Below are 21,351 nucleotides of genomic sequence, written 5' to 3'. Positions count from 1 at the left end.
GGTTTATTACAGGATATTGAATATAGCTCCCCGTGCTAGACAGTGGGACTTGTTGTTTTTCCGTCCTATAAATAATAGTTTGCCTCTGCCAATCCTGTGGCTTATTTCTTCCCCTAAGCAATGCATCATGAACCTAATACAACGAGTTGGCTGGGAAGTATGATGAATTGTAGGGGACTGCAAAATATTTTGCAAATATAAATGCTACGGGAACACAAGAGAACAGCAAGCAGTAGGTGATGGAAATTCAAAGAAATTTGAGGTGCTTTGGGGTTTCAGTGGAAAGGGAAGTAAGTCACTGCATAGAAAAATAAAGACAGTCCACGGTCACAATTTATGTCTACCTGAGCATAGGAGATACTCCACCTCTGATAAACTGAGTATAAACGCACTGTCAGTTCAGCGCATTTCATAGACTGCTGCTATACACAGACAGAGAGGGACGCACGGACCCAGAACCACACCAGTTCTCTACCTTTCCTGGTTTAGCACATAAACTCACCCCACCATTCAAAGAAACGAGGACACCACTGGCATATCTTAACTTCCTCAGGGTACACGGCGCTTACAATACTAGTGTTTGCTCATAAAGGGTAAAAATATTTTGTCCACGCATTAAAAAAAAACTTACTCCTAAGGCAGAGTTAATACGAAGGGCTACATGGGAATCAGAACTTGGTTCATGATACATTAGATACAAACAGCCTTAAAGTTAACTCATGCAAAAAGGCAAATTCCATTGCACTCCATTGCAAATGGAAGGCCCACAACTGGTTTCTCAGGCTTTCCATACACCCACAGGCACACATATTATGCATCAAAGATCCACAGAATGAACACAGTAGTCTCTAGTCCTGCCTTATTCACCTTTGTATCACCTAATGAACCCAGCACCCAGAAGGTACACCTGTATGAACCCATACAGAGCCAGGACCCATTCAAGTTTTTAATACTTCAAGCTTAAATTGTGATCATTTCAGTCATAAATAAATTGGAGCCTTAACAGTACCAACATACAGCTTTTCATCTGAGTATCAGGAATACACATAAACACAAATTTAATGACTCAAAGACAAAGTAAGAGGAAAAAAAAAAAGAGAGGCAGTCTTTTCCCACTGATTCATCCCCAACAAATACTGCCTACAAGTTAGGATTCAGGCTTTCTTTCTAGGCAATGTGAGAATAGCTAACAGTCTCTAATTAAGGAGTGTCAAAGCCTACGAGCAACTCAACTAGGGCTGTCACCCTGAGAAGGCTTTGAGGACTTGGTAAGGGAGCAGGAAAAATCCTCTCAGAAATACCTGGTGGGTGACACCACCGCCTGGAACATTCTAAAAATGTCTGTGAGAGTGACACACAGGGAAGCTGGGATTTCTTTTTTTTTTTTTCCTGCACCACACATTTCGTGGGAAACTTGGTTCCCTGACCCCCAGCTTGGAAGCTCAGAGTCCTAACCATTGGGCTGCTGGGGAATTCCCAAGGATGGGATTTTTGTTTTGTGTTCCAGACACTTTATCCTGGGACACAGTGGCACTCAGTAACTATTTGCTGAACAACATCTTGTTTGACTTTCTGGGACAAAGAAGACAGCTAACAGATTTTTTTAAGTGAAAAAATAAAAACCACTGCAGAGCTAGAAGTCTCTATCTGGTCAAGTTCCAGGCTTTTGAAGATTCTTATTATGTCAAACTTAACTAGAGAACCCTAAAAAAAATAAAATAAAAAGGAGTCTATAATCTTGTCTCCCCAAAAATGGCTCACTACTCATAAAAATCCTCACTACTGAAGAGGATCTAAAAACAGAATCTGGCTAATGGGTGACACCTGAAGTGGGGAGGGTAAAAACGGCTTTCCCAACCCTTGAAAACACAGTCCGAACCAGCTCTGGTTTCCATCATGAATTTTAGGCTTCAATCACCAGGTTCATAAAACTGACTTCCATTTAGTCCCTGGATGTTCAGAATAGATAAAAAAAAAATGTGCTAACGATCCTCAGGAGAAGGCAATGGCACCCCACTCCAGTACTTTTGCCTGGAAAATCCCATGGACGGAGGAGCCTGGTAGGCTGCAGTCCATGGAGTCGATAGAGTCGGACACAACTGAGCGACTTCACTTTCACTTTTCACTTTCATGCATTGGAGAAGGAAATGGCACCCCACTCCAGTGTTCTTGCCTGGAGAATCCCAGGGATGGGAAGCCTGGCGGGCTGCCGTCTATGGGGTCGCACAGAGTCGGACACGACTGAAGCGACGCAGCAGCAGCAGCAACGATCCTCAAGCCTGCCTAATTGGACAAAAATGCTTTTCAGGTTTTAAACAAAGCCAAGTCTAGCCCAGACTAATTCTGGTTTAAGGAATGATCTGTCTGATATATGAAGTCTCCTTCATAACTTCCAGAAAGGATGGGACAGATTAAAGTCATGGAATTTGGAAAGAGGACATAGCTAAATAAGGTAATATAGGGAGGTTCAAGAGGGAGGGGATATATGTATACCTACAGCTGACTCATGTTGATGTTTGACAGAAAACAACAAAACTCTGTAAAACAACTGCCTTCAACTAAAAAATAAATAAAATTTTAAAATAATAAGGTACTTTATGTTAAGAAAAATCTGAGCTCCGAAGGTCTAGTGGTGCACCAAGCACCCCTTCCACGCTGTTCTACAGCTCATCTATCTAACCAATAGATGAGTGAGAGCGATGCAGCCCGATTCTTTTCTACAGACAAAGGATGCCTTTTGTTCAGTTCAGGGACAATCCTCCTTGCTCCCATCGAAAAGAATCTGCCGCTATTCGGACATTAGTTTCAATACTCCTAATCTATAAATGTACAACTGTACTTCAGATTCTCTTTTGAACCAGCTGGAACACCTCTCCAGTTTTCTCATGAGTTAGTTAAACATCATCTTTAACACGTATTTATTTTTCTGCTTATATGAGAGTCGTGATTTTACCTTTACTTAAGAACTGTCTTATAGAGTCTTTCTTCTAAAAAGAGGTAAACATTCAAATGTGCTAAAATATTCACTATTCCAATCTAAATTTTATTGATCTGATTTTGATGAAGGCTAGTAGTAATCAATGCACAAGAATGATATCTACAGAAAACAAACACACGGTTACCAAAGAGGGATGAGGGCGGGGGAGCAATAAATTAGTAATTTAGGGTTAGCAGATACAAACTAATATATATAAAATAAATGACAAGGTCCTACTGTAGAGCACAGGGAACTATAGTCAATATTCTGTAATAAATCATAATGGAGAAGAATGCAAAAAAGAATATGCTAATATATATATATATATATACATATGTAAGGATGTATAACTGAATCACGTTGCTGTATACCAGAAACTAACACAATATTGTAAATCAACTATATTACAATAAAAAATAGAAAGGACGTGAACAAAAATGTTACAAAAAAGAGTGAAACACTGAACTAACTGGAGTCTATCCCTCACTGATATTGACGACAGTACACGTCCCTTGTCCTGTGAAAATGACTACTGTCAGAAGTCTCAGCTTACTGCATTCCTTTTTCATTTCAATCCCACTGTGTGTCCTCGTGTTCCCTCTTACACAGATCACCATAAATAATATTGGATTTGGGTAGAATTATTTAGCACTTTTCTCTGTTTCATAAAAAATCATACATTTCTCCAGAAGCTAAAGTATATTTCCATCTGTTAATTTCCTCCCCACTCAAGAAAATTCCCTACAAACATTTTATTACCACTTACAGGAGTCTTCATTACTCATTCCCTATTTCTTACTTTTCAGCTGCAATTACTCATCTTTACATCTCTACAGCCCTCAAGACAGAGGCAACCTAGCAAGGACAGCAACAGTTCTCTGAGCCACAGACCAGATACTAGTTTGCAATCCAAACTACCTTTAATTCCAAGGGATGTTTTTCAATTCTTGAGAGAACAGACTTGTGGACACAGCAGTGGAAAGAGACGGTGGGACAAATTAAGAGAGTGGCATTGACATATATATATTACCACGTGTAAAACAGCTAGTGGGGAACTGCTGTATAGCACAGAGAGCTCCGCTTGGTGCTCAGTGGTGACCTAGATGGGTGGGAGGGAGGCTAAAAAGGGAGGGGATATATGTCTACTTACCGTTGATTCAACACTGCTGTACAGCAGAAACCAACACAACACTGTAAAGTAATTATCCAATTAAAAATAAATTTTCTAAAAAGTTACAGCATTCAATCTTCTAAAGGGCAATTAAATGATCTTGATGAAACTCCCCATCTTAACTGTTAAATGGAAAAAAAGGAAGTTAAGATTAGCAATATGGAGTTACTTCCCAAACAATTTTAGGACTAGAAGCATATGCGAACCAAATCAAATATCCATAGAATCAAAGTTTTGGTCATTTTTGTTTTGAAGTATTACAACCAATTAAAAAAAAAAAAAGGCAAGTTCAAAGAACCACATGAAAGCTACTGATGCCTGGTCATCTGAGCTTAAAGATTTCCTGAGGCCAACAACCTGACTTAGCCTCTGGCTGGGAGTTGCGTGGGGTCACACCTGCCTCCCCCAAGCTGGCACAACCTCGGTGAAGAATTCCTTTGAGGACTTTCTGGTAAGCAAGCATTTAAGGCTCCCAACAAACAGCCTTACATATGATTGATCCTGAGCTATGCTTCCCAAAATAACTTGTTCCCTTGGAGCCTGGGTAATTATGTGCAAGACACGGCTCTGGGTCAGGGCAGACCCAACTGTTCCTTGGTTACAGGCAAGACCAGCATTCATTGTACTTTCATGACCCTCTTCTTGAGGATGAATTCAAGCTTAAAGAAAAGCTTACTGATGTTTTCCCCCCCTCCCCATCCCCTCCCCCCAGTCCATCCCAGCAACTGGGGAAGCAGCTTGTTCTACCCAGACAGCAAAATAAATATACTTTAACTCAACTTCACCATATTGTTACTATTTTCAGGGACCCAAATAAATGGTTGCCTACACAGAAAAATTAAAAGTGCTTATTTTGAAGGAAATGGCTCTCTGGAATACGCCACATGCTTTGTGCTGGTGGTTTGAACTCTAGCACGGTTCTAAGTGGGTAACAGTCCCCAGTCAGCTCCATCCACAGGTTTTCACTACATACGGGGAAAGCTCTGGAAAGCAGAAGGGCTACGAAAAAGGGAAGCTGCACATTTCCAAAGCTCCTGCCACTGGAGGGAACCAGGCTGGTACTTCCTCCATCAAGAAGTTCTTCCCTAGGGCTCATGCTGAGGGCAAAGTGTTCAAAAGTCTTCATATCCTAAGCCATTTAGACAATATATATTATAGTGTAAAACATAAATATATGGTTTTCAACTATGGCCTCAAGTCATCTAGCAGGCAATAGGACAAAATGTTAACACTGGTTTTCTCTATGGTATGACTTTATAAAATTTCTTCTCCATATTTTCTGTAATAAAGACATATGACTTGGGCAATTATTTGAAAATGTATCTCCAAAAAGTAGTTTAGGAAAGCATATACAATAGGTTAGATTCTCTGCCCTTCTCTGGTTAGCTGTAATTATGCTAACTAGCTTTACTTTCCTCAGCCTTCGTCATTCTACCTGAAAAAGGAAAGCGACTTAAATTGGACATACTCTAGCAAGTCTAAATTTCTGAAGTTAATCACTTGATAAAGTGCTACTTCAAGGCTTTTTTTGGGGGTAAGTTTCACAGTAGAAACCCCTAGTTCAATATCACATTTTAAAATGTCATATAAAATAGATAAGTGATAAGAATCTACTGCATAGCACAGAGAATTCTACTCAACACTCTGTAATGGCCTATATGGGAAAAGAATCTTTAAAAAAAACAAGAATGGACATATGTCTATGTATAACCGATTCACTTTGCTATATTCCTGGAGCTAAGACAACATTGTAAATCAACTATACTCCAGCAACAACAAAAAATGCCCCGTGGAGAAGGTACACCCTGTCCAAGTCCAAGGCCATGGAAGAGAAATCCTTTGGAGTCCTTAGTATCTAGTTACCCAGACACCAGTGATAGCAATAGACCCGCGGTCACCCTGCAGGTATTTCTGACAGCAATTTCCCTGCTTCCTGACCAAGTCCTTAAAGGACTCCCATGGCAACTACTCTACCTGTGTCTCATCACAGAAGGGACATTTCACATTAAGCACAATTTTATCCCACATTAAATGTACTTATTGGAGAAGGCAATGGCACCCCACTCCAGTACTCTTGCCTGGAAAATCCCATGGATGGAGGAGCCTGGTAGGCGGCAGTCCATGGGGTCGCACAGAGTCGGACACGACTGAGCGACTTCACTTTCACTTTTCACTTTCATGCATTGGAAAAGGAAATGGCAACCCACTCCAGTGTTCTTGCCTGGAGAATCCCAGGGACGGGGGAAGCCTGGTGGGCTGCCGTCTATGGGGTCGCACAGAGTCAGACACGACCGAAGTGACTTAGCAAATATACTTCTTCCCACTTTACTATCAGACTTTCAAGTCTCTAAAGATATGTATAATTTTTTTAAGAAAAAGACTTAAGCTGTCATAAAAAGAAACTTAGAGATCTGACCTTGGAAATAGGTCCAGATATTTTAATAATGTTTAACTCAGATTTTTTGGGCTTCCCTGCTGGCTCAGGTGGTCAAGAATCCACCTGCAATGCAGGAGACCCGGGTTCGATTCCTGGGTCAGGAAGATCCCCTGCAGAAGGGAACAGCTACCCACTCTGGTATTCTTGCCTACAGAATTCCATGGACAGAGTAGCCTTGTGGGCTACAGTCTATGGGGTTGCAAAGAGTTGGATACAACTGAGCGATTAGCACTTTAGGCTTTTTATTTATTTTTATTATTTTTTTTTTACTGTGCTGGGTCTTCCTTGCTACATGGGCTTCCTCTAGCTGCTGCAAGCGGGGGCTACTCTCTAGTTGCGATGTGTGAGCTTCTCATTGCTGTGGCGTCTCTTGTGGGTCACAGGCTCCAGGGCACATGGGCTTCAGAAGCTGCAGCACAGGGGCTCAGTAGTTGCAGCTCCCAGGCACCAGAGCACAAGCTCAATAGCTTTGGAGCATGGGCTTAGTTGCTTGAATCAGGGATCAGGGATTAAACCCATATCTCCTGCATTGGCAGGCGACCTCTTTACCCTGAGCCATTGGTAAAGAAAATCCTTAATTTTCTAGACGTGCAAAATCAGCACCCTTAAAGTCTAGCACATATTATTATCAAACTATCTGAGGTATGAGCATAAATACTACTTACAAGACTACACAGATGGTATACAAACTACCAAAATGACAATGGTGATGTGGATCTCAGAGGGAAACCTGGCCCACAGGAGACCTCCAGTAAGATCAGTGGTCCCATACTTCTCAGACATAGGGCTCACTCCCACTGCTGGCTGCAAGGTTTGGTCTTCCAAAGGATTCATGAGTTAGAAGACTCAGAAATTACTGGTCTGTGATATTTAAATCTGTCGAAGTTTTAGAAATCTCATTTCACTAATATTTGCATTTTTTCAACTTCAGAAATAGGCCAGAACTTTCAGAAAAGGCATTATTGTCCAATATACAAATTATTTGGGTCTCAATATTATTTTAACCTTCTCTGAAATGGCCTTATGTATCTCCTCTGAACAGAGTGACCACAGAATTTGAAGTCTAAGCTGGATCACCTCTGCGGGTCAAAGGTGACAGTATTTATAGTTACTCTGGGACAAGAGCCACAACTGAGATTGTCTTGGGAAAACTGAGATGAGGGGGTCACCCGACCTCTGGGATCAATCTCCCCCCCTTCCTCATTTCCTTTGATCAAGAACTGAAAATCTGAGAGATGGGCATCATGCTATATGCCTTCAACTAACACAGTGTTAAATGTCTATTACACCTCAATAAAGGTGGGAAACAAATAAAATGAATCTTTGCAAGGAAGGAGGTGGCCTGGAACTGCTACACGCAGATAGTCCCTATCCCTTCCAGGCCTCCCCTAGAAATTCACATACCTAAGCAGGTGAGGACCTGATCTATGTCTAAATAAAAGCTCCGGAAGCAGTCTTGGCAAGGCTGCCCCTAAAAATAACCTTTCCCCAAAGCCATGTTACATGTCTGTTCGACTCCTTCCTCTGGCTCTCTTCTGGGGGTGGTAGAGGAAATAAAGATGCAGAGGTATCAAATTCAGCATCTTCAGACACTGTTCCCACCTCCTGTCTCAAATTCAAGCTCCCCACTCAAAGCAGTAAAAGCAATGGTCACAGGAGTCAGACCAATAAACCTGAAGGAGGCTATGGGATCAATTTATCTGATCAGTCTGCAACAAGAGAAGAGAAATAGCCTACCAGTACTGCCTTCTCACATGGGGCCACAAACTACAGTGAACCCATCCACCACGTTTACAGGATTTTATAACCTGTGCCTCTGCCAGCAGAGGTTTCTTCGCACAATTTTGTTCTCTTCCCCTTCTGAGCCTGAAATTCACCATTAGGGTTCTTCTTGGAACTAGGAATAAGACAACAGCATTATTGTCTTAGAAAGGTCACCGTTAAAATATTGATGATCCCCTGGACACTCCTGGTGGTCCAGCGGTTAAAAATCCACCTACCAATGGTTTGATCTCTGGTCCAAGAAGATTCCACATGCTGTGAGGCAACTAAGCCTGCGTGTTACAACTACTGAAACCTTTGTGCCCTAGAACCTGTGCTCTGCAACAAGAGAAGCCTCTGCAATGAAAAGTCTGCACACCACAACTACAGCGGAGTCCCCACTCCTCATAACTAGGGAAAGCCTGTGCACAGCAACCAGGACCCAATGCAGCCAAAAAAAAAAAAAAAGTAAAAAAAAAAAATTGATGATCCTTGGAAAGGCAGATCTTGCCTAAAAATCTTATTTTTTAGGAATAGACAATCATAACATAATCATAATACTGTGAGAAATTATCAGGGGAACTGGGGGTAAGGAGAGGTGTCCAAGCAGAGCAGGGAAGAGGTCTGGATGGTCAAAAAGCAGGTAGCAGGAAGCCTGGGTCTGGGGGAGGAGCCAGAACTTTCAAAACAGGGAAGGCAACAATTGGCTCACTTGGCAGTTTTGCTTCACAATTTGGTTTAGAGAATAAAGCATCTGTTGAACATAACTTTTTTTTTTCCTTTTAGGATTGCACATCCCTGGTAATTACTTCACAATGTACACATTTATCAAAACATGTGGCATACTAAATATATACAATTTTTCACTTCTCAATGACACCTCAATAAAGCTGAGGTGGGGGGAAGAGCCGGGCATCCTTTATTTGTGAAACTTGCCCGGTAGGGTTCCGAGGGATTCACTATATGTTCTCTCTGCTTCTGGGTATGCTTGAAATTTTCTATAATAAGTTAAAAATAAAAGAAAAGGCAGGATATTTTCAATGTAAAGTGAAGGGAGTCCTTGGCACTGCCGCTGGCCAAATGTCTGTGGAGCCCAAGTCTTGGCGAGCATCCTTGTCCACTAAGACATCATGTCTGCTGGAAGATGGCTCTAATCTACACTCTTGCCTCTGGAAGTCTCCTTTTCTCTTTCCAAAAGGGAACTGACTCAATTCTTTAGGCATCCTGAACTCCAGTTTCTTTTTGGAACTGTGTCAGACAGACCAGCAGTTAATTCCAAAGATGTGCCCTTAGTGGCATGTCCAATAAGCCTCCATTTGAAAGATGTAGTTGGCTTTTCCTGTGGTCCCTGTGCTCCTCCTCTGGCATTTCTGTGGGATAGAGTGATTGCTAGAGCCTGACTATCGGAAAATCTTGGAAGGACAATATTTTCCATGTCTCAGATTTAGTCTTCTCATTCTCATCAGATAGTCCCCCTTGACCCACTTAAAAATTAAAAATCCAGACACACACCCCTTTTCAAATGGGGGTTTGAGAGAGGGATGCGTTGGGAATCTGGGTTTAGCAGATGCAAACTATTATATTTTGGGTTGGCCAAAAAGTTCATTAGAGTTTTTGCATAAGATGTTATGAGAAAACCTGAATGAATTTTCTGATCAACCCATATTTTGGTTCAATCCAATATATAATGGATAAACAACAAGGTCCTACTGTATAGCATAGAGAACTATATTCAATATCCTGTAAGAAACTATAATGGAAAAGAATATGAAAAAGAATACATGTATATAACGGAATCACTTTGTTGTACAGCAGAAATTAACACAACATTGTAGATCAACCAAACTTCAACAAGATAAATCTTTTAAAAATAAAAATAAAAGCACCTCCTCTGGAGTTAAGTCACCTTGATACAAAATTCAGCTCTGCCACTTGCAGATCAAAATACACAATAAAATAATTAGCACCTCTGTATTTTATAAAATTTTGATTGTGAAAGATAATATCTTTGTAATACAGACAAAATTCTGTGTACATTTCCCAGCTACCATTTCCCCACCCTCAACCACCCGTAGGTGGGTTACTTAACCTCCCTAATGGAAAAGTAAGAATCACACTACTCATCTCTTAAGACTGCCATGACATTGGAATAAAATAATATATATGGTTAAAACAGTGCCTGGAAATTCTCAACAAAGAGCTGCCCTGCCATATAACAGTGAATAGCTTGGAATACTGGGAACCATGTGCCAAATCCCCTCCCCCTCTTTTTTTAATCCACTAGCAAAAAATCCATATTTTAAAAGATCATTTTTACTGTCTTATTGGAATATTTTTCTTGTATTGTTATGCTGAAAAAACAAATATAAACAAGATTAAAAAAAAAACTTGCAAAACAAAACACCTAAATGAGGACCACCATTCATCTCATTTTTAAAATTTCATAAACAATAAAACAGAAAAAGTTGGGACTTCCTTGGCAGTCATGACTCCCAGAGCTCAGTCTTTCTCTCCTATAACAAAACCCACTGTGTATGCAGGTTTCTATTATGGGCACTTTGAATCACTCAAATGAGACTTGGGGATTATGAAGAACCAGCATGAGCAGCAAGATATATCACATTCAGAGCCATGAAACATCTCTCAATAAATTTAAAAGGATATAAGTCTTACAAAGTATCTCATATCATAATAGAATTAAGTTAGAAATCAGAAACAAAAAGCCCTCCAGAAAATTCCCAGATAACTGGAAATTCAATAACACATTTCTAGGTAACCTAAGGGTGAAAGGAAAAATCAAAGGGAATATTAGGGACATCCCTGGCAGTCCAGTGGTTAAAACTCTGAGCTTCCAGTTCAGGGTGCGCAGGTTCAATCCCTAGTAGGGGAACTAAATCCCACATGCTGCATGGTGCAGCCAAATAATAATAATAAACAAAAACATAAAAGAGAAATCTACCTTATGGTTGAATGCTACATTTGGTATGTTAAGAAGAAACTAATTCTTTTCAGTCATGAAACTACTTCTCTTAATAATCCTTACAAATTTGCAACAAAGTCTTCCTCAAGAAGGCCCCACCTTGGCTACTCCAGTTGCAGAAGGATTTTATGTCACAGACTTGAGCACACACCACAAATAGTTTCTTACAGCTTTTCACTTCCTTTGGAAACCATAACTTATCTCATGAGCTAAAAGAGCTCCCATTCCACGGTGCCAAGTCCCTGGGTTTCTGTTCTAGCAACTAAACCAATTCAAATGCCAGATTCAGATGGCAAAGTTCCAACAAAACACCAAGGTGAGATTTCTCCAGGAAGAAAAGCAAAGACATTTCGACAGTTTGAGTGGTTCCAAGTCGTCCAATAAATGCATGTTTTCATCCAGAAAATCAATGCTTCCTCATTTTGGTAATTACTGCTTCCTGCAGGAGCCCTCGATGTTAGCTCACCTCAGCGTCTGCCAGGTACATCTTCCACTTCCCCCTCCTAACAGTTTCAAACTTGGCCTCTGAGCAGGTAACTCCCGCATGTAAATCTCTAGGCTTGACCTTTCTTTTCGATGTTTCCATGGGCCGTCAATCCCTCAATCCAAACCTTTCCATTTTAACTGCTACAAAAATTTAACCACCCCCTTATTTTCCCAGTTGAATACCAAAGGCACTAGAGATCAGACTAGGAACAAGCTGATTTCAGTTTTATGGCTTGGCTGTTGTGAGGTCTTGGTCAAATACTGTACCTTAAATATAGTGGGACAGTAGCAGTGATACAGTGGTTTTATCGGGTTGAGCCATAAGAAACTGCAATTTGGGGAGGTCAAAAATTTCCTATGGTTCAACCTAATAAGTACAAAATATCTTAAAATTCTAATAAAAAGCAATGAGATTATCTCCTAAGTAATTATTATCTTCCCATCCTGTTAGACTATGATAAAGTAACTTAAAGACCCCTCATGACTCTAAAAGATAGGATTTCTTGATTTGCCAATCTCAGTTATAAGTATCTATATAAGATGCAGTCATATCTTCAATATCAAATGCTGTTGTCATTTCCCACCCCAATCTCATAGTCAACTACTTGTCCACTTGACCCTCACAATTACTAAAAAAACAGGAGTTTTTTACTAAGATAGCAAGCCTTTTCATGTTGTGACAGACACTAATAAGAATCTATTTTCATTATACAGTAATCTCTAGTAATGATGCCTAACATTTAACCCCTAGCCAAAACAAACAAACACAATAACTCAAAGTCACGTTAACTCTGTAGTCCTGGATTTGGCTTATACGAAGACTGTTCCAGGTAGATTCTTTTCCAGGGTCCACACACTCTGCAGAATCACCTGCATCTCTTCCCTATTTTCTAATTCTGCTACTGTGAAGCCTGGCATGTCTTCCAAAAATTCTTGTTTTACCAGGTTTTACGTACAGAAAAACAGATTTAAATGTATATTTCTCTGTCTCAATGAATTTGGAATTTTATTACATGGGTAGATGTTTTCAATCTGGACAAAAGAGTCATGTGAAATTAAATCTAGGTTATCAGAATTTTGTTCATTCATGTGGTGACACATTTTATTATCATTTAAATATATCTACATGTATGGTTTTATTTTATTCCCCAAATCTCTAAATTGCAACTTTTAAAAAACATTAAGCAGCTTCTCTTTCTAGGATCAGTCTTGGAATAAGAACTAAGTCGGAGAAATCCATCATTTGTGGAACTTGAGAAAATGCTTTGAGAAAACACCTTTAAGGAGCATTAAACATTAGTGTGAGTTGGATTTAATACATCTGTAGCTCATGGAGTTACAAAGATTGCAAAAAAAAAAATGATTAATAACTTGTACTAAATTCTTTTCCGAAATATGACTTGTAATTTCTGTACTTCACAAATGTGAGTGCAGACTCTGTGAGTAGGCCCAGGGGACCAAAGAAGAGCATCTGCTCATGGGAGAGACTAGGAGAGCATCTAGTGAGCCACATTCTAGAGGAAGGGCCTGAGCAGGAAGAATTCCCAGAACGGGGGAGGAGGCCGGACTCGGGTATAAGCAGAGGGATGAACTAAAAACAACACGATGACCCCAAGAACCCTTGGAGTAAGAGGAGTAGCCGACAGAGGATGGCCTGATCTCCCAAACCCCTGTGATAGACCCCCTCAAGGCAATAAAGAACCGCAGAGGGAGACTTCCCTGGTGGTCCAATGGTTAGGAATCTGCCTTGCAAGGCAGGGGACATGGGATCAATCCCTGGCTGGTGAACTAGGTTCCCATGGAGCAATGAATCCTGCAAGCCCCAACTAGAGTCATCGTGCAGTAATGAGAGATCCCCAATAACACATCAAAGATTCGTGTGCCATTCCTAAGACCCAAGGCAGCCAAATAAATAAATTTAAAAAAAGAACCACAGAGCGGCTTTAAGTAGAAATACACGACTAGGCTTGTGTTTCATAAAGATCACTCCTGCAGCATCTTTCTCTACGAGCCTCTTCTATACATTCTGGCTCACCTAGGCTTCCATATTTTTAGACCTGGGGTGTCAAGAGTAAGATGAAGTCCTAAGCGCCCAAGTTTTGGTGTAAACCAGAGTAGGGGTATTTTGGCATTCATTCATTTAACAAATATTCCCAGGGGGGGTTGGTGCATAAGGGCTGTGTTAGAAGTGTAACTCAGTCTTGTCTTCCTTCTGGGAGCTCTAGGTTTGCTCCCAGCTCAGACCATGGTTACCTCTAGCCACTACTATGGGGCTGCCTCCTGTACTTCTCTTCCGCCTCTGGTTCTGCCATCTCTGACTCTCTTGGGGATTCCTCCCCTATTGCTCATGCCTTCAGGGTCCCTGTATTCCATCATTGGTCTACTTCAGGGAGATGAGTTGAGCACAAGCATGGAGTGTGGAAGGGTGACAAAGCAGAGGCCACCGCCCCCATCCAGACAGATAACGCAGAGACTCTGAAGGGCCTTAAAGCACATGATGGGAGGAAGGGGCAGGGTCTGGGGGACTTTAGGAGGTGGGCTCCACAGGGGCTGGGAGAGAGGAAGGGCTCGAGGCTAACTCCCAGGTTCACCACTTGGGTGCCCGAGAGGAAGATGCTTCCAAGCCCTGTGACCAGGAACCATGCAGAAGGGGCTCTGGAAATGTTCTCCGCTTTATTCCGTGAGCCAGTCCCTGCTCTGTGCTTCTCACTCCCCTGTCTCCTGAACTATGCGGCACATCCCTTAAGGCCTGGGATGGAGCCAACTCCATGCTCTAACCCTGGTACCCAGCATGACCAACAGCTGCCAAAGAACGAACGGCCATGCTCCTGCTCCACTTCTATTCTGCTCTTCAGCACAGGTTGCAAGGGAACAATCTTCTACTGACAGTTTCTGGTCAAGGAAAATGTGGGGGGAGGGGTATACTGAGAAGTGTGTGTGCAATTGCTCAGACAGGTGCTTGTGTAAAACGCAGTCCTCAGCCTTCTTTAGACAGACCCATCTCTTGTGTTTGAGATGTTCCTGCCTGAGAAATTCGTCTAGCGCAGTAGTTAGCAAGCAATTTCCCCTCATCTTTGCTTTCTGTTCTTTCTGGAAGAACTAGTCCCGTTCCCAGGGAAACAGTGGTACGGTTCTGACTGTCCTCCAACGTATTCCGTGTCAACTCCTCTGCTCGTCATGGGAGCACCCCCACCCACCCGGGAGCTGCGCCTTTTCTGTAGGTGTCTCCCAGCTGCAGCAATAGACTGCAGGGCATTCTGACACTTTTCTGAAGCTGTGTTCATTAGGTTTCCCAGCTAAGAGTTCTATTCCTCCTCCCACACTGTCAGAAAAGCTTATTTGGGGTTCAAGTTTCTTCCTCGGTGAATTAGGTTGAAGGGTGAAGGGCAGACTCCAGGACACATCACAGTACCTAAAAGAAGATGAAGAGAAAAAGACTGATTTCTCCACCTTACAGCTACTGCACCTGAGACTCTGCATAGCAAACCAAGGGCACCTTGAGAACAACAGCCACTCTGGGGGCAGAGGTCTCTTAGGGCTCCTACAAGATCCTGTCTGATAAGCCTGCCCATCATCAACTCTCTCTGGACATCAGTGGATACTGGAAACTCAACCCTCTCTTTAGGCAACAGCCACCTGGATGCACAACTGGCCCCTCAGCACTCGGCCCTCTGCACTGGATGATACATCCCATAAATGGTTAGCCTTCTGACCAGACACATCTCCTAGTGGAGAAGCAGGTACTCCTGGTTAGTTTCATTACTTGTCAATATCACGATCTTGAGTTTTAAGTCCAGGAGCTCTAATGGTGAGATCATGTCCGCTTAATTGGATTTATACAGCAGCCTGCCAGGGAACCACATGGGGTTATTTAATACTTTTTATAATCCCTCCTGATCTCTCTCAAATCAATGCCTTCCTCAACACTGCTTCTAATCCTCACCACTTGAAACGTATAGTCCCCGTAATGAGTTCTACCTGGATCCTCCACCTCAGGCGCTTACCGGCACCCGTTTATTCTGCAAACAGTAAACTACTTGAAACGCGGCTCCTCCTAGCTCAAGCATTCCCCAAAGCACTCTTGGAGCTCGAAGTCCACACTCACCCTGGAATCCCAGGTCCTCTATAACCTGGCTCCCCAGTTTACCAATGCAATTTTCTCTCTGAATTTGTTCTTTATTTATTTAATTGGAGGACAATTACTTTACAATATTGAGTTGGCTTCTGCCATACATCAACATGAATCAGCCATAAGTATACACATGTTCCCTCCCTCTTGAACCTCCCTCCTACCTCCCACTGCATCCCACTTCTCTAGGTTGTCACAGAACACTGGGACTGAATCTGCATCTTTGGCTTCAGTTAAGCTCCTCTCTTCTTCACACTTCTTCAAACACATCTTGAATAGCAGACATGTCAGCAAGCACAACCATTAACACGGAGCTGAGTGTCTCGAGGCCCGAATCCCGGTCTGGCCACTTGGTGACTTTCTCACCCTCCCCCATCCCACCTCTCTAGGTCAGATGTAACTGTACTAATGTTACTGAGCTATACACCTAAAAATGGTTAAAATGGTAAAGTGTATGCTCTGTACATCTTACTTCACACAAAAAAAACTACATCCAAATCACTAAGGAATAAATAATGTGCTTCTTTTTCCCTCGAAAGTCCAACCACAATACTGATTGCTATCGACACTGCTTGATGAAATTAACAACTATTGGCTGCATAAGGATAGTAATAACATTTACATTTACAGATCACTGGGCGGTCTACAAAGCCCCTTCGATGGAAACTAGTTTGATCATTTGATTCTGAAAAACTATGAGGCAAGAAAGACAGGGAATCCCTTATCTGTATTTTCCAGATGAAGAGACACAACTCTAAAGGTCTAGTGACTTAATTATGGCCAAACAGAGGGTACCAGGCGGAGTTGAGGTTCATCTAGGGCTCATGAATTTGAGACACTGCACAGGCCCTTGGTTCATCATTCACCTTGTTGGAACGATTCTCACCTTTTCTTCCCCAGGAAAAATTCCCGCAGGAGCGTATTCCAATGTGTAGGGTAGAAGAGCCCGCACCTGCATCCTAAGCCAACAGCTGCTCATCAGAACATGGAAAGGGGCAACTGGCAGTTTCTGAACTCTCTATTTAATCCGGACCTGTGGGCAGCTACTCCCACGCAAGTGTCCTTCCACACTGCCTGACCCCACGTGGCAACATTTTAGTCTGATGGCAGGACTGACAGCCGGTGCACTGAGGTGAACGGTGAGCTGGTCCATCTAAGTTGTGACTACACAGAACTTGAATTTCTTTAGAAACAATGAGAAATGATCAGAATTCCGAATGTGGAATAAGTGAACAACTCTCATGCTCTTGACAATGAACAGAAAAGTGTATTGATCACCTAGCTCTTACACATCAAGGATGGAAGAAGCCTTTATGTATCGAAACACACAGTCACTTCCTAAAAAGGCCTGTTTTAGCCTTGCAGGGTGGTGAAGGACAGCACTCTGTGCCCACGGAGATAGCACACATATTCAGCATTGCTGTTCTGACAAGTCACCTCCCAATTAAGCCGCTGTTGAATTAAAGGCTGAATGTGCTCTTTGCTTCCAGGAGAAACTTATTTCTAAGCACCAAAGATCTAGAAGTTTTAAAAGTCCACTGAAGAGAGCCCCATTTACATGAATACAAATATTCTCAAATACCCCCTGGAAACAGCAGGGGAGAACTCTGAAGTACCTGTACACACTCTTGCTAAATTCAACATCTTCTAAACTGTGGCAAGAGCACGGTGCGCCCTTAAAAAACTGAAAGCGAATTATTGCCACAAGAACCAGAGATTTCACTTCTCGGTACACAATCAAAAAACAAAAAAAAACTGAAAGCAAGGTCAAGAAAAGGTATTTATATATCCATGTTCACAGCACTGTTTACAATAACCAAAAGGTAGAAGCAACCCATGGGTGAATCAATCAATGGATGGATAAACAAAATATGTGGGCCACACAGTCAGAGAATTATTATTCAGCTTTAAAAAGTAAGGAAATTCTGACCCATGACACAACATGGATGAACCTAGAGGGCATGATTCTAAGTGAAATCAACCAGACACGAAAGGGTAAACAGTGTATGATTCCAGGAGGAGGTCTCTAGGGGCCTAATTCATAGTGACAGAAAGTAGAAGGGTGGTTGCCGGGAGCTAGGGGTGGGGGGAATAGAAAATTATTGTTCAATGGGTACAGAGTTTGAGTTTAATGGGTTTTGCAAGAAGGAAAGAGTTACAGAGACTGACTACACAATATGAATGTACTTAACACCACTAAACTGTACACTTTAAAATAGTCAAGATGACAAAATTAATGAAAAAAAAAAAAAAAAAAAGAAACCTCTCCTCACACACACACAGCACTATAATTTTACTAAGTCCTCTGTAGTGAGGAATTCCATACCAGAGAGCAAGGATTACCACAGTCCATGAGACTCTGTGAACTGTGGATATAATTAGGCCCCACATCCATTATAACACTACAGACGTCATCATGTGTTACCAGCATCTGTTGACAGATCTCATACCCGGCATATCACTGAAACGGCAAGTGTGGAGAAGGTAGCTCACAATAGAAACAATGGCATTTTATCCTTGTCCTGTTCCAGCAGTTTGGCTCATAGGACATAAATAGAGGCCACTGCGCTGGCTGCCGCGACCTCACAGTTCAGAACTATTTTACTGCCTTGAGTGAGTTCTCTACAAAAAGTAGAAAATAGAGGATCTTCTGGATCTGTTCAGGGCCATGTCCTAATGGAAATTTCCTTCTGTTTTGTTTTTCCCTAATGTCACAACACAGCACTCAACCTACCTGAGAAAAAAAATTAATTCTCACTTTGTAGCATTATTCTGTACTAGGACCAGGACACATGTCTGTTTTTCAATAATATATTTCAAGTGTTATACAGTTTTAATAATATATTCACATAGGAACCCCAAACTTTAAAAAATTACAACAAGGAAATTATATCCCCAAATAGTGTGTATTAAAAATTATATATAATTATACATTATATGTAAAATAATTAAAAACTATGTATGCGAATATATATATTTTATATACATATATGTATATATGACAAATGACATATGTCTATATGGCTTTTGGAAACTAAAATTAACTCTGCCCTATACTATAATTTAAAAAAAATCAACAGAAACTATTGTGATTAGACTATTACTTTCAAAAATGATGGGCAGACTACCTATCATGAGAAAGAAAAGAGCAATCTTTGCAAGACTTAAAACTTAAAAAAAAATCCATGAAAAAAATGTAGTAATAAAAACCGTGGAAAACTTTTTTTAAAAAAGAAACACACTGTTAAAAATCAAAGCAACGATTTAACTTCTTTCTGACTGATGATGCGTCCATCAGCCCAGATGACACAATAATAATAAACAGTAATAATCCTCAGGCCAGGTGTTTCCCTCACAATAAATCATTTTAAAAACTGTAGAAGATCTGAAATTTTATTCTCCTCTATAGACTCAACTTCCACTTATCACTCTCATTCCACTGTTTTCAAGAAGGTAGGGACTCAGAGGGAGAATGAAATGTAGCTAAACTGGAGCTTTCAAATAAATAATTTATTAAGTGGTCTCCTTAACAGAGAAATGACAACAAAAGAAAAATCTGGATTTGAAAATATTTGGTTATTTTATAAATAACCAAAAAACCCTCTAAAATGGTTATTGATAATCATCCAAATATGAGACCTCTCTGCTTCTGTTTGTTAGGAGTATGGGATGTGTTTCCTGCAGCCAGACACTTATTCACCAGGCACTATCAGATAATCACCCATTGTGGCCGCTACACAGAGCATTCCCATGCACACATATGGTCAAAAGACGTTATCCACTTAAAAGCAGGCCCTTAGAAGGGAAACCCACTTTGCCCCACCCCAAGAAAAACAGGGGGTGAAAAAGCATAGGGCACTTTGCTTCTGCCAGGATACTGTCATCAGAAGGTTGGGCGAGCAGGTCTGCGTTGGCATCCCTGACCCGGCCAGGCTCTGCGCCCAGTCAAACGGAGGTGGGATTTAGCCTCCTGGTGAGCCGTCCCTAGAGTTCTAGCCAAGGGGATCAAGAAGAAACCTTGAAATAGTGGAATGTTCCACTGGGCCCCCAGAGAGCGCCAAAGAAGATGAGAAGGGAACTTTTAGAGCTGGCTGACTCCCTCGTCCCTGTGTGCTTACCTCAACGAACCATAAATAGAGTGTGAAATAACTATTACTTTATGGGTGAATGTCTGGTGATCATACAGCATCCCTCTCCAAGAAGCCCCAGAACATTTAATAAATGATTTCCAGTTCTTCTCTGGGGCAGCCCTGTGAAAATCGGAATGAAGCTGATGTTCATTTGCCCTCTTTTATTTGGGGAGGGATGGGGGGGTGGCGTTACTGAACACATCGGGACCAGCAAATAACTCTGTGGCGAAGGTCACAGACTCGAGGGGTCAGGAGCGGACCTGAGACTCTTTCAGATTCTGGTCTAAGGCAGGTTAAAACTGAAACGCCCGCACTGTTCTTCCCTTAACATTTTTCGTTTTGTAACTCGTGTGACACACACGCGCACCCACGCACACGCGCGCGCGCACCCACGACGCCCAGTTCCGTGACCGTCCCTGGACTTTATCTCTTCTCTCCCGGGGCACCCGGGCTTCTAGGACACGGGACCACACAGCCCTCCATCAAGTGCCCTCCCGCTAGTCCACCCGGTCGGCGGCGACCCCCCGGGTAAGGGGACACACAGGTCGAGCCCGCAGACGGTGAGCACGCGACCCTGGCTGACCTTCCTCTGCTGCTTCTCCCAGGCGGGGTCGAGGAGCAGGTCGCGGTCCCACTCCTCCTCCTGGATCATGTACTCGTCATCCTCGTAGACATAGTTGTACTGCACACCAGGCTCGATCTGGTTCATGGCGCTCGGTGGTCGCGGCGGCGGCGCGGCGTGCAGGGTCGGACGGGCGGGCGGGCGGAGACGCGGCGGAGCCGGCTAGGCGCGGGCGGCGGGCAGGCGGGCGCGGGGTGACCTTCGCGCGGTCCTCTCGGGGCGGTACGCTGGGCGCTGGGTCGCGGGCGAAGCACCAGCTCGGGCTCCGAGCGGCTGCCGCGCCGCTTAATACCCGCGCCTCCCGTCACGTGGCCGCGCGGCCGCGCCCCCGCCCCGCCTGGGCCTCCGCCCGTGCCCGCCCGTGCCGCTCCGAGCACGTGCTGGCTGGCGGCGGGGCTGGGCGACTCGGGTCCGCATGCCGGGTGCTACCCCAAACCTGCCCCACGGCGAGCTGAGTCCACCGGCACCATCTACCCTGAGGCTTATGGAGCGGCAGGACTTGCCGGCGCACAGGTGGGTTACCCTGGTGCTTGGGTGTTCAGGGATCAAAAGAGGGACACACATGGCTTGGGTCCCTTACCACCTCCCCCCAACCCCACCCCACACCCCGGCACATCTGTGTTGTCCAGCGTATTCACGTTTTCCATGTGTTCCCACA

At 42.8% G+C, this 21,351-nt stretch overlaps 1 protein-coding gene across 1 annotated transcript in view; it reads right to left on the bottom strand.

Moving 5' to 3' along the window:
- Positions 1 to 20,950, bottom strand: part of ACTN2 (actinin alpha 2) — a 75,645-nt gene extending 54,695 nt beyond the window's left edge. Inside the window, exon 1 of the mRNA XM_006050163.4 lies at positions 20,655 to 20,950. Coding sequence (XP_006050225.4) covers positions 20,655 to 20,780 — 126 coding nt within the window. The 5' untranslated portion in view covers positions 20,781 to 20,950. The remainder of the gene's footprint in view (positions 1 to 20,654) is intronic.
- Between the last annotated feature and the right edge of the window lie 401 nt (positions 20,951 to 21,351).

The sequence above is a fragment of the Bubalus bubalis genome, chromosome 4, assembly GCF_019923935.1.
Source record: "Bubalus bubalis isolate 160015118507 breed Murrah chromosome 4, NDDB_SH_1, whole genome shotgun sequence".
NCBI lineage: Eukaryota > Metazoa > Chordata > Mammalia > Artiodactyla > Bovidae > Bubalus > Bubalus bubalis.
This window is presented reverse-complemented; position numbering and strand designations above follow the sequence as displayed.